This window comes from Podarcis vaucheri (assembly GCF_965113315.1).
Source record: "Podarcis vaucheri genome assembly, chromosome: 1".
In the NCBI taxonomy this organism is placed as follows: Eukaryota; Metazoa; Chordata; class Lepidosauria; order Squamata; family Lacertidae; genus Podarcis; species Podarcis vaucheri.
In genome coordinates this window covers 55,071,444-55,085,258 of record NC_138759.1, presented here as the reverse complement: position 1 = coordinate 55,085,258, position 13,815 = coordinate 55,071,444, and the positions used below count along the sequence as shown (strand labels likewise).

The window sequence follows — 13,815 nt, the reverse complement described above, 5'->3', positions numbered from 1 at the left end:
TCTTCTGATAGTCTCCTTAAGCCGATAAACACCAATAATAATAATCCTGTGTGAATTTTTCCGTTCTTCCAATCCTCAAATCGAGATGGTTTCCATATATCATCGCCTTCATAGATAACATCGCTCTTTCCATCATTAATTACAGAACTGTCGCTCTTAAGTCCCTCTGAGGAGTTTCACTCACAATATAAAAACAGCTCTATTTCTCTCTTTCTCCTCCCAGACTCAAGACCTCCGACAGAACTTCCCAATATGGCGATGGCATTTTTAACTGCGTCATTCCAGAGCCCTTATACATTCCACGCTCTTCTTAAAACATGCTTTGGTTTGAAAGTTTATCTCCACACAGCCTTAAATCCACAGCTTAAGTCCTTAAAACGACATTTCTGACTTGTGGGGAGAGGGGATTCTTGTTAATCACATAAGGAAAGAAAGGAAAGTTTTTTTCTCCCTCCCCCATCAGTCATTTGCCATACCGAGTCTTGGCATATCTTCTCATAATCTATGCTTGTTCCTCCGACTCGTCTTGTTTTATCAGAGATCTCTTCTGTTAGCAGTCTTTACTCCCCCTCCTTCCTTGAAATATGTGCATTCCTTCATCCAAATTGTTTCTTTTGAAGTTCTTGCAGCTAGTGGCGCGGATCAGGGACGGCGTCCAGGAGTGCCGGAATCCCACAGGAGGGCTTTGTGCCTAGTCCCCCCATCCCCACAAATTCGGGGGTGGCATAGGGCACAGCAGGCAAGGGCAGTCCCCCTCACCCTCCGGGGGGGGGGTAGGGAGGCTAATTACTCCCATCATAGCCTCCAAATTACCTCATGTGGGTCGGAGAGATGTTATTGTCAGCCATCTTCTGATGCGCCCCCTAGTGGCCCCCGGCTTTGGATCCATTTCAGTTGGGCTTTTGCCCTGGTTATGGGACAGAGATGGTGCTGGTCGCCCTAACAGACGATCTCCGTAGACTGCTGGATCAAGGCAGGTCGGGACTGCTGATTCTTCTAGATTTGTCAGCAGCCTTCAACATGGCCGATCACGAACGTTTGGACCACCACCTTGCCAATATGGGGTTTCAGGGCACAGCCCGACAATGGCTGCGCTCCTTTATCTCAGGTCGGGGACAGAGGGTGGCGCTAGGGTGTGTGGAGTGCCGCAGGGTGCAATCCTTTCCCTGATGCTTGTTAATATCTTTATGCGCCCCCTTGCCCAGATTGTCCGGAACTTTGGGCTGGGCTATCATCAATATGCAGATGACACCCAGCTTTATCTGTTGATGAACGGCCATCCTGACTCGGCCCCGGACACACTGACCAGATGCTTGGAAGCTGTGGATGGATGGCTGTGTGGGAGCTGGTTGAAGTTAAATCCTTCAAAGACAGAGGTCCTCTGGCTGGGTCAGGACGACATGGGGTTGGGGGGCCAACTCCCATCTCTTGCAGGGGCTCAATTAGTGCCAGTGCCTTCTGTCAAGAGCTTGGGTGTAACCTTCGACGCCTCCCTCTCTATGGAGGCGCAGGTTGCAGCTACAGCAAAGGCGGGATTTTTCCATCTCTGCCGCATTAAGCAGTTGGTCCCTTACCTTTCTCTCCCCAATCTGGCCACAGTGATCCATGCGATGGTCACCTCCAGGCTTGATTACTGTTATTCGCTCTACTTGGGGCTGCCTTGAAGCTGACTCAGAAACTCCAGTTGGTGCAGAATGCTGCAGCGAGGCTCCTTACGGGGTTCTCACCATGGGATCACATTCATCCAGTGCTTTACCAGCTGCACTGGCTCCTGGTGGAGTACAGGGTCAGGTTTGAGGTTCTGGTTTTGACCTTTAAAGCCCTATGTTGCCTAGGATCCTTGTACCTACGGGACCGCCTCTCCTGTTATGCCCCACGGAGGACCTTAAGGTCCATAAATAATGACACTTTGGAAGTCCCGAGCCCCAAGGAGGTTAGATTGGCCTCAACCAGGGGCAGGGCCTTTTCAGCTCTGGCCCTGACCTGGTGGAGCTTCCTACTGCAGGAGATCGGGGCCCTGCAGGATTTGACATCTTTCCGCAGGGCCTGCAAGACGGAGCTGTTCCACCTGGCCTTTGGGCTGGACTCAGTCTAACCCCACTCTCATTTATTTAAAAAAATAAATAAATTATGGAATGCCTTATATGGGATTTTGTATATAAATTTTGCCTCTACTCTTTTTGCTGGCCCATGTAGGACCAGCATGGATAGTTGGCCCCGGTGAATATTTGACGTTTTCTCTTCTTATGGCTTTGATCTATGGGCTACCACTAAAACGAGGCTCCAGCTTTTAAGCTGCATTTTAAACTGTATTCTGACTTCTATCTTAATTAACTATTTGTTTGGGGGTTGTTGTTTTTTATGTTTTTACTGTATTTATATTTGGTGTTAGCTGCCCTGAGCCCGGTCTTGGACGGGGAGAGCGGGGTATAAATAAAATTATTATTATTATTATTATTATTATTATTATTATTATTATTATTATTATTATTTATTTAAGAAGCAGGACTGAAGAATAAGTTGGACCAAACAAAAAAACACCCCCAAGACAGAATTCACGAACATGCTAGAGTTCAGGAAGACCTTTATGCTTCTTCCTACCCAGAAGGAATCAGTGGGTGGGTGGAAGGCAGCTGCATACAGATCCAGCACTTCCCGACAGCCATGTTGGTGATAAAATGGATCTTTACATTAGAAGGTTAAAGTTTTGTACTTCTTGGAATAGCAGTAGATGCAGCATTTTCAGTGTTTACAAGTAATCACGTTCATTAGTCATGCAAAGACTTCCCCTGCTTCTTAGCTTGTGGGAAACTGCCATGCTGTAGAAATAAATTAACAAATTGTCTAGGAGCACCTTAGAGACCAACTAAGTTTGTTCTGGGTATAAGCTTTCATGTGCACGCACACTTCTTCAGATACACTGAAACAGAAGTCACCAGACCCTTATATGCCATGCTGTAGAAAGGCTCATCAGGATTTCAGCTGCAAAGTAGCAAATACTTGAAGAAACATTCCTTTGTTTTTTTAAAACAATCATTGACAACAACATTTGTCTCCTGTAAAACCTGTACAGTGTGCGGAATCAGAATTATTTGTCCCTATTAACTCATGCTGCTTTTCTTTTAATTGGCATCTGAAGAGGTCTCTCTGAATGCACACATAGGTGTGTTGACTTTCATTTTATAGCAGAAGCATGACCCGAGATTGTGGGTTGGCACCAGAGGATTGTGAGGTTGGGCATTTCTCTTGGAAGAAAAGAAAGCACCAAAGCAGTAGCCAGAGAGAAGCTAAGCTCTTAAGAGGCATTAAATTATCATTTCAGAACAATATGTTGTTATCACGTATCCATGCCTACATAGGTATATGCACCCACAGAGCACATGCTGAGACCTAAACTGTCACTTAGGGAACTGACCATGGAAAAAATAGTTGTAAACCAGACTTTGGTTTCTGTAATAACCTGTTTCAGTTCTTCTGTTTCTAATGGTTCATTTGATATGTTATGTTTACCTCTTCAGGTCCAAGGGAGTAATATTAAACATTTCCTCTTTTACTGCGATTAACCCAACTCCATTGCTGACTGTGTATTCTGCAACCAAGGTAAATTTATTTATCCCTTTATTGCATTTATGTACTGCGCATCCTACCAAGTTATCTGTATGGTATACAGTAGAATATAATTCACAATAAAATCCTTTAAAATTAAAATTGTAAACTAAGTCACAAAGAAGAAAGCCCAGCAAAAAGTGAGCATAGGTGGTGTGTATGTGTGTGTGTGTAGATAGATAGATAGATAGATAGATAGATAGATATAGATAGATATATTTCACGTCCTAAAATCTTGTGTGACATTCTAGGTAAGAGATCACATGATGTTGTCTCTGCTCATGCTTTCCCCCCAGATGTTGTGAACTGCACCTCCTATCAGGAATAAAAAAATTAACCAAGTGCTTTCTGGTGGGCAGTCACTGTAATTTGTAAGCATATTTAGCAAATGAACTTGTTCATATTTCAAGCAACGTTCAGAGCAGGGGATGGCACACATCAAAGTTGACGCCTCTAGAATTGCACAGGGGGAGGGTATACAAGAGAACCAATGTCATAATGGAAAAGTTGTCACTAGGTGGCAATCCACCAGCCATGATAGCACAACCACCTGGACTGCCTCCAGTGATGGTAAAGATTAATGAGGTCTATCTAGGGGAAGGGAGTCTACCAGGTATCCTAGTCCCAAGTTGTTCAGGTCTTTATATGTTAAAAACATAGCACTGAGCATGATTTGATAGTAAATAGGCAGCTATTATTTTTACTCTTTTAGTGCATGTGTGCTATGTATTTATTTCATTTATGAGTCACTTCCTATGAGGCATCCCAAAGAACTTTACAAAAAGTGTATTATGTGTATAGCTAGGTACCCTACTAAGCACCCTAACTGCTGCATTCTGCTCTAGTTGCAGCTTCCAAGCTAAGCCCAAGGGTAGCCCCACATAAAGCTCATTACAGTAATCTAATTATGAGGTTACAAGTAATTATGAGATTATTTGTCCTTCTGAGTTTGCCAGATGCAAAACTCCCATATCAGACCTTAGTTAGCTCCTTCTCATGAGATTTAAGCCAGTCTTGTTCACTATTGAGGTTGGTTGGATATAATACTAAACCACCATTTAACATTATGAATATAAACCACTGTGAGGTTTGGGCTCATGTAGCTCTCTCCCTCCTCCAGCGCATCTGTGAGGAGCTGAGGAGCTTTTGTTTCCAGTTTAGATTAACCACAGCTTGCTGTTTTATGCGGTACAAGTTGTGGCTATTCTTGACTAAGTTTGGTTGAAACAAATTAATTGTAAAACAGTTTAAGAAAGTGAGTTTTTTCAACTACCCTTAGTTAAGATTAATTACAGCTGAGGAATCTTGACAACATGCTAACCTGCAGTTAATCTGAAATGGAAGTGGGAAACTTCTGATTGTCTTGTGGCTTCTCTGAAGGAGGACAGAGTTGAGGGGAGAATGTGAGGCTGTGACTCATCCTCGTCACGTTAAACCATCGTTTGGCATTATGTTACAAGCCACACCGTAATCTCTAAAGGCTGAGATTCTTAGAAAATTGAATGTTGCATTTCTAGGGAACTGTGGTATGTATGTTGCATGTATATATGGCACTCACCGTTGCCATTTCTAATTCATCTGTTTAAGATAGATGAGAATATAGTTTGAACAAAGTGATGGTTATGAACATGTTTTAGTTGGTGAAGATGAAGTACTTTTTGAAAACTGAGCTAAGCATGTGATTCTAGAAACTCTGGAGAAAGGAGAGCATCAAGATTAGCATTCTCATCCTGATCAAGCATGGTTTGGTTGCAGTCCCCTTGTATAACTTCCGTCACATACACATCCAAGCTTTTGGCTTGGAATACCACCTTCCCCCGAAGGCTGTATTTGTAGAAACAACCAGGGTTTGTCTTTCATGAGGAAAATATATAAATTATGCTATGAGTTCATCTACATATAGTACATTCCTAACAAACTTTCCCATTGCATTTATTTAGGCTTTTGTTGATTACTTCTCTGAAGGTCTCAGTGCAGAGTACAAAAATAAAGGTGTCATTGTGCAGGTGAGGTGAACTGTTCTGTTGTTAATATCTCTACTGTTGTTTAACTGGTACCAGTTAAGATGCTGACCTCATTCCAAAGTGTGGCAACATCTGAGGCTTTGCTTGGAGTCCCAGTGCTGAACTAGGCTTAGTGGTATCCACTAGAAAGCAGTGCCTTTTTATCAGTTGTGCCCACTTTGTGGACTGAACTCCCTCGGGAGGTGGCTCTATTTAATTATTTATTTTTAGTGTCTGCCTGAACATGACTGTTCCAAAATTTCTTTAAGGTGGAACAGTTTCTTATATTGAGTTGCTTTTACTGCTGCTGCTGCTCTTCATAACCAATTTTTGTGTGCTAATTGGTGCTTACAAGGTTTAACGTGTAACTTTATGTTTTATTTATTTAGTCCATTTTTAAACTGCTCTTTATCAATTAAGAACCTAGGGCAGTTTAAAATATATCTATTTAAAACAATAACATTCAGTGGGTGACATTCCTTACTTAGGAGTAGACTCATTGAAATAAATGGATTTAACTTCATTGATTGTGATTGGAAGATCCTTTGCTGTTTTTCTGTAACTTTACTTTGGGGAAATGGAACACCTATGTAAGCTATCTTAGAAGGTGAATGAATAAAATATTTAATTGAGAAAAGGCAATGTGGAAAGGTATTACAGTACTAAATGTGAATTTAAAGAATGACGGAGATGAATAGAGCACCTCTTAGAACAAAAACTGTATAATGCTATGACTGAGCTATACTACATTTAGTTTAGTTGCCAGTAGTCCATCCTTTGGCGCCACCCAGTGCTGTAGCTGAGCAACACAACTTTAGATACTAGGCAACTTTGCACGTAATATTAAACCATGGTTTAGCACCACATACATGAGCGAAAACAATCCCAAGCAAAGAGTCATGCTCGTATGTTGAGCTCTTTTTCTCAGCTTTTTCCATGCATCTGGGAAAAGGACTTTGGCCGTGTTTCCTTTCAGTCATCCCATCCAATCAAGATTGTGGTTTAGCACATAGGTAGGACACAGCAGATGCGGTGGCACTGTGGGTAAAACCTCAGTGCCTAGGACTTGCTGACCGGAAGGTCGGCGGTTCGAATCCCTGCGGTGGGGTGAGCTCCCATTGTTCGGTCCCAGCTCCTGCCCACCTAGCAGTTCGAAAGCACCCTTAAGTGCAAGTAGATAAATAGGTACCGCTTTATAGCGGGAAGGTAAAACGGCGTTTCCATGTGCAGCACTGGTGCTGGCTCACCAGCGCAGCTTCGTCACACTGGCCACGTGACCCGGAAGTGTCTTCGGGCGGCGCCGGCTCACGGCCTCTTGAGCGAGAGGAGCGCGCAACCCTAGAGTCTGTCACGACTGGCCCGTACGGGCAGGGGTACCTTTACCTTTACCTTTTAGGACACAAAGGAATATGGTCCCCCATCCCTGGCTTCTCTGCCCAGCCCTCAAGACTCTCCCAAGGCCACACCCTCCACTGTTTCCCCCCCTTCTTTAAGTATGTTTACCTGGCTGGAATCTCTCCCTGAATTCTAATAATTCACCTATATTGCCTGGATGCAGGATAGAGAGGCATGTATTAGGTGGGCGTAGAAACTACAAAGGTAAAAAATTGTATTCATTGCTCTACTTTTGCCTCCTGCCCACCAGTGGCAGGTAGTTCCTGAAGAGTTGCCCAGAAAGGAACACAGCCCTTGGTCTGAAAAAGGTTACCCACCCCTGGTTTATCACAAACTCTGGTTAATTAAACAAACCCATTTCACAACCTGTTGTTAAAGGTTGATCAGAGTTAGCATGAACTACGACCCCAAGTTTGGACAGCACAACAAGCCAAAGCCATTGTCCTGGCTCTGCAGCTGATGGATTGGGGACGGGGCTTAACATACAAGCCTAATGCTTCACTTGGGATTGTTCCAACTCAAGCTCACAGTATTAAGCCATGGTTTGGTGTTGGGTGAAAGTAGGACTTTTCAAGACTTACAGTTAATTAACTTATATCTTGCATTTTGGTCTTATACACTGTGTTAAAGGTTCACTTAAAATCTAGAATAGATTGGTTTGTGAATGCAGGATGCTACCCAGAGGTATGGTACAATGAGAGCTACACAGTGAGATGTGGCTTGATATGAGCTACCCATCTTCTATTTCCATTGCAGACAGTAGTCTTATTGGCACCTATAATCAGTATCAAAATGATGCATATTACTACTATTTAAATAAATACTCTGGAAATCAACAATGACTATAGTTTTTAACTACCCCAATGATCTTATTTCCACAAGGGGATATTTACATCAGGCCTGCCACATCCTTAAGAACCAGCATACCTGAGTTAGGCAAAGTTTGTTACTGCCTTGTGCCACCGCTTCCCCAGCCCTTTCTGCTGATTTGGAGTCACTGGATTAGTGACAACAGCAGGGCAGGGAGAGGAGAGAGCAGGTGGGAGCACATATGTGGAAGAGAAGCACCATATCCCTGTCAGCAGTTACCTGATGCAAGGTCTTCTGATGGCCATTTTAGTAGAGCTGATGGCTATTGGGGTGGGATAGAACATCAAAAGTGAACTACAGTGGTGCCTCGCAAGACGAAATTAATTTGTTCTGCAAGTCTCTTCGTCTTGCGAGTTTTTTGTCTTGCGATGCACGGTTTCCCATAGGAATGCATTGAAAATCAATTAATGCGTTCCTATGGAAACCGCCTTCAGACCAGGTCCGGGGACAGTCTGTCCCCGACCTCTTCTGAAGGCTGGGGGGGGGAACAAGGGCTTTTCTTCCCACCCCCAGCATTTTAAAAAACCCCGGGACAGTGGAGGACTTCTCAGCTGTCCGGGCGACCTTAAAATGCTGGCGGGTGGCATTTTAAAATCGCACCAGGACAGCGGAGGACTTCTCCACTGTCCGGGGCGATTTAAAAGCCCCTGGGAAGGCAGGCAGGGGGGACAAAGACTTTTGCCCCCCGCCAGCCTTCAGAAGAGGTCCAGGACCTCTTCTGAAGGCGGGCGGGGGGTGAAAGTCTTTGCTCCCCCCCCCCGCCTTCAAAAGCTGTCCTGGACAGGCTTCGCGGACCTCTCCCGCTGCTTGCGGAGAGTTGCCAGCATGCCGAAGCCTGCGCGCGCTGAGATCAGCGCGCCCAGGCTTCGCGGCCCCGCCGCCCGGCTTCAGAGCATCGTTCCGAAGCCGGGCGGCAGGAGGAGGTGTTCCCGCCCCGCCGCCCGGCTTCGGAGGAGCCTTCCGAAGCCCGGCGGCGGGTGGAGGTGTTCCTGCCCCACCCCCGGCTTCGGAGGAGCCTTCCGAAGCCCGGCGGCGGCGGGAGGAGGTGTCCCCGCCCCGCCGCCAGGCTTCGGAGGAGGTCCGAGGACAGTGGGGAAGACGCGCTGCGCTTCCCCGCTGTCCCGGAGATTTCCCTATGGGCTGTCATCTTGCGAAGCAAGCCCATAGGGAAATTCGTTTTGCGAAGCGCCTCCAAAACGGAAAACCCTTTCGTCTAGCGGGTTTTCCGTCTTGCGAGGCGTTCGTCTTGCGGGGTACCAGTGTAGTTGTGTTTGGAGAAGAATTTGCACATCATAAATTACTGATGTTTTGATGATTTTCTATAAATTGTTTTGTGAAGTCTACCTGAAAAGCAAAAATATTTAATAATAAATGGTTGAATGTGAAAACATAGTTGCATATGATATAGTGAAAGCTGTTTGCATGTTGAATCACTTCGTATTCATCATGATACTTGTTTCTTGGCATAATAATTATCCATGAAGGCATATTTTAAGAACCAGAAAAACATTCTGCTATTCCTTTCCTTTTCAGAGCGTTCGGCCATATTTTGTAGCTACAAAAATGACCAAAATCCGTAAACCATCAGCCTTTAAACCTACTCCTGAAGCCTATGTAAAAAGTGCCCTCAACACCGTTGGTCTTGAGACACAAACTTCTGGATGCGCAACTCATTCATTGGTGGTATGTATTAGTCAGTTTATTGCTCTTAGTACATTTCCTATTTGTGGAAAGAAAATGGGGATGGAGAACCTTTTTGACTCCCATTGCAGGTCAACTTTGACAGATGGGTGGGACAACCTACATGTCATTCACATGATGTCATGATGACACCAGATAGCTCACAAGTGAGTTGTCCTGCCCACCAGCTGGCTGCCGGGCACTTGGGAACCACTATGCAAAGCCCTGCACAGCTGATCTAGAAGGCTTTAGCTGAAATATTTTTTGCAGGCTTTGGTGCTTTGGCTCCTTGAACCAAATGCTTTCCCTTGCTGATGCACTACAAGGATTGCACTTTTAAGGCTCCCAGTTGTGCCATGTCTTTATTAGCCCCACACCTGACTAATATGACAATAAATTTGAACCCCCAGCAGGCTAAGTTTGGTCAATGGACTGGAAGCTCCCCTCCTGTTTTAGAATATCCGGTGCTGTTTGTGGGCTTCCTATAGGCATCTGGTTGCCACTGTAAGAACAGGTTGCTTCCATCATCCCTGGCCATTGTCTATTTTTGCTGGGGCTGATGGCAGTTGCCATTCCTCAACATCTGAAGGACCAAAGATTTTCCACCCCTGAGAGTCCTTTGACCTGATCCAGCAGGGCTCTTGTATCTTGTTAATATCTGAGTGTCACTGTTATAATTTGGTTTCCCTTATAGTCACATTGAATTCTGGTCTTCAGAGATTTGATAATGAACCTTTTTTCCCCTCCATTTCCTAGGCCTGGTTTAGCAGGTTTGTGCCCAAGTGGTATTTCACAAAGCTGGCCCTTGACACGAACCTAAAACTGAGAGCTTATTTTTTGAAGAAATTAAAGGAGAATTGAGTTGCATCATCATGACCAATTTGTTGGTAGTTCTGTGGAGCGAAATACTGGTCATATCTTAAAGTTCTTTCGAATGGGATTTTCTTTTGGGACCACAGTCCAGCGTGAACAAAGAGAAAACTGAGGAGCATGGAAAAGGCAACCAGCAACTTGTTGATTTTGTTTGTTGTTCTTCTGTATCATTGTTTTAGAATGTGCTTTTTCGATGTGACTTGGAACAGTAACGGGTACTTGTAGTTACTAGCTTTACTAAAATGCACTTAACACCAACAGATGTTTGGTTTGGGAAATGATGTCAATGTGATAAATTTGACTGAATTTGATGTGGAACATTGTTGGTGTTGATACAGAACAACACTAATATTGGTATTGAACTGGTCAATGCAGTATTTCTTTCATTAAATATTGTTGTCATTTATTTTTACTTTGCAAGAAGTCACACAATGGTCTTTATTATGAATGAAACTGGACAAGTTTCCCCTCCATCACACATGGGCCACAAGATCCTTGCCTTGTCAGCATAGACTTCTTTAGGCATTTCACTCCCTTCTACATGATCTCCCCACCTAAAACACTGTAAATGTGAAATTGTTGCAGTCTACATGATCAGATTGAAGTGAAAGGGCTTAATGTGATAGCTGTATAGATTTTATCCATTGGCAATACTTTTGTTTACTGATGCTAGTCCTTTTACTAAAATAGTATATTAAGAGAGGTGGGCTTTATCAAACTGTTGGAAGACAAATGCTACAGATTGCAGTAACAAATCTTGCCAGTTACTGATAGTGATTTAGCTCAGTTGGTAGAGCAATGAGACTCTTAATCCCAGGGTTTTGGGTTCAACCCACACCTTGGATGAAAGATTCCTGCACTGCAGGGAGTTGGACTACATGATCCTTGTGGTCTCTTCCAATTCTATGAAAAAAAAAATCCTTAAATTACTCGTACCCTGGATTGAAAGATGAGCTTGTACAACAGGGCTTTCTTGCACCATCCCTCCCAAAGCTACCTCTGAGGATTGAGGAAACCCTTTAGAATAGTATAGAGTGTCACAGAAGGCTACAATAGGAAGGGAAAATTGGGGGAAAGGGGAATCTTGTGGAAACCGACATGCCCTCCTCTTGCACCAGAAGGCTATTGGATCCAAGGCTATGTTGTTGCTTAACATACAGTGTTTGAAATTAGATACTGATAGAAATATTATTTGATGTGTATATATTGACCCTACACTACAGACCCAATGAACTGAGAATGTACAGCGTAGAACCTACATTTTAAAAAATTGGCTGCCTTTACATGCAAATTAAGATTTCAGTGGTAACGTCCTAGACTTTCTCTGCTCAAGCATTACCAGCTGTATGTTTTACTCAAGTAAAATTAAAATGCTGTGTCTTTAGATCAGATAAGAGGAACCTTTCTGATACTGAGAACCACAAAATATTTTGGGGGTTGTACATTGGGAAGACGCAATGTGGGGGCCTGAAGTTAGCAGTGGCATTGACCAGAGATAGCAGTAGGCCACTCATTTTATTTCTGCTACCCCCCCCTTTATTCTCTTCCCCAAGCAGAATTAAGCTTTGAAGTAAAGTTCCCATTTCTGCAAATGGGACCCTCCCCCATCCCTTCTTAACTGCTGGGTGGGATTGAGGAGGGGAGACTGGGGGACCAGATCCAAAGGTGCAGCAGTCTGGCAATTTCCTGCATTTAGATGCTTTCATGGCGTACAGAGGACATTTTTATCACCATAGCACATGAGCTCTGTATAGAGAGCAAAGAATCCTAAGGGTGCTGAACTAACGGTGGCTAGTGGTAGCTGAAGAACCCTACCTATAAGGTGAATCAGAAAAGCAAAAATTGCCCACTACCGTTGCCCTTAAATGATGGATCGTGATCAGTTGCCTATGTTCTGAAGAATCACTTGTGTGTGTTTGAGCACATTTATTGATGGTAGAAACTCTGCATTCTGTTTCATCTACTACCAATGGAGAAGCAATTTAAGGCTCTGGTTTGAAAGTAAATGTGTGTTAAATGATACTGTACATAGAAAATAAATGAAAACCGATGCAATGGTGCTGATAAGGATTGAGAAACAAGTTTTGTCCCAGAATGTGCTTAAATTTTCTAAATAGTTATTTGAAAGAAGATGGATTTTGGCTATATAAAGCTTCTCTTACAACCATTAGTAAGGCAGTTGCAATGCATGAGGTGAAGCACTGCTGCTGTGCTATCCCAGCTGCAAGACTGCTCAAAGAGATGGGGTAGGGCAAGGGAAGCAATGGGTTGGTGGCGGCAGCAGGCATAGATGCAGACACACGTGCACCCATTAAAACAAGGAAAAGTTGTGCTTTTCTAAACAGAAAGCAACAACCATAGAGAAGACAGGGTTAAAGAAAAAGTGCTCAAACATGCAAACATACAAATAGATATTTTATGGAATATTAAATATCCATTTGTTTGTATCTCATTTTTGAGCATTTTATCCTTTGGTGCACCTACTACCAACCTTGCTCAGCCTGGTCCAGCAAGCAGCAGTGCCATTGGAGCCAAGAGGGTGGTGGAGTGGTGGTGCCCCACCTTGTGTGCTGCAGCCATTGGAAAATTAAGAGCATATTTGAGATTGCTGGCTTGCCTATGTAGCTTGACTGCTTTTTTTCCTAACCTGTTCTGTAAAACTTTTGATTTAAAATAAAACAATATTTCTCATCATGTTTAATGGGGATTCGTTTATTTAGCCAATCTTGCCTGTTGTTGTTTAGTCGTGTCCGACTCTTCGTGACCCCATGGACTAGAGCACGCCAGGCACTCCTATTTTCCACTCCTATTACAGTGCAAAACACATTCGGAACTCTTGTTTCTTCCCAGCATAAATCAGTGGAGCAGACAATCTCAGCGTTAGGCAGGCCCTCGCTCCACTGAAGGTAATTACAGTAAACAGAGACTGGAAGGCCACCTGCCAGGAATGCTGTAGCCTTATCCTGCATTAAGTGGGGGCAGAGGGGGGTGGGTTGGACTAAATAACTTCCAGGGTCTCTTTCAATACTGATTCTATGCGCGGGGGGGGGTACACAATCAAATGTCACAATATGTCCTATTCCACCACCTCCAGGATCAGAGGCAGTATGGGACCCCAATGCCAACCAGAGCCGTAGCTAGGTGATCTTATGCCCCTGGCAGAACTGTCCAGATTCCGCCCCCTAGGTAAAGGGTAAAGGGACCCCTGACCATTAGGTCCAGTCGTGGCCGACTCTGGGGTTGCGGCGCTCATCTCGCTTTATTGGCCGAGGGAGCCGGAGTACGGCTTCCGGGTCATGTGGCCAGCATGACTAAGCCACTTCTGGCAAACCAGAGCAGCACACGGAAACGCCGTTTACCTTCCTGCCGGAGCGGTACCTATTTATCT

General features: G+C 44.2%; 1 protein-coding gene across 1 annotated transcript in view; it reads left to right on the top strand.

The window, feature by feature from the left end:
• The window catches only part of HSD17B12 (hydroxysteroid 17-beta dehydrogenase 12), a 56,020-nt gene extending 42,899 nt beyond the window's left edge, over positions 1-13,121 (top strand). The window contains exons 8-11 of the mRNA XM_082226375.1: positions 3,519-3,600; positions 5,547-5,612; positions 9,408-9,557; positions 10,311-13,121. Of these exons, the coding sequence (XP_082082501.1) occupies positions 3,519-3,600; positions 5,547-5,612; positions 9,408-9,557; positions 10,311-10,415 (403 nt within the window). The 3' untranslated portion in view covers positions 10,416-13,121. The remainder of the gene's footprint in view (positions 1-3,518; positions 3,601-5,546; positions 5,613-9,407; positions 9,558-10,310) is intronic.
• The last annotated feature ends 694 nt before the right edge of the window (positions 13,122-13,815 follow it).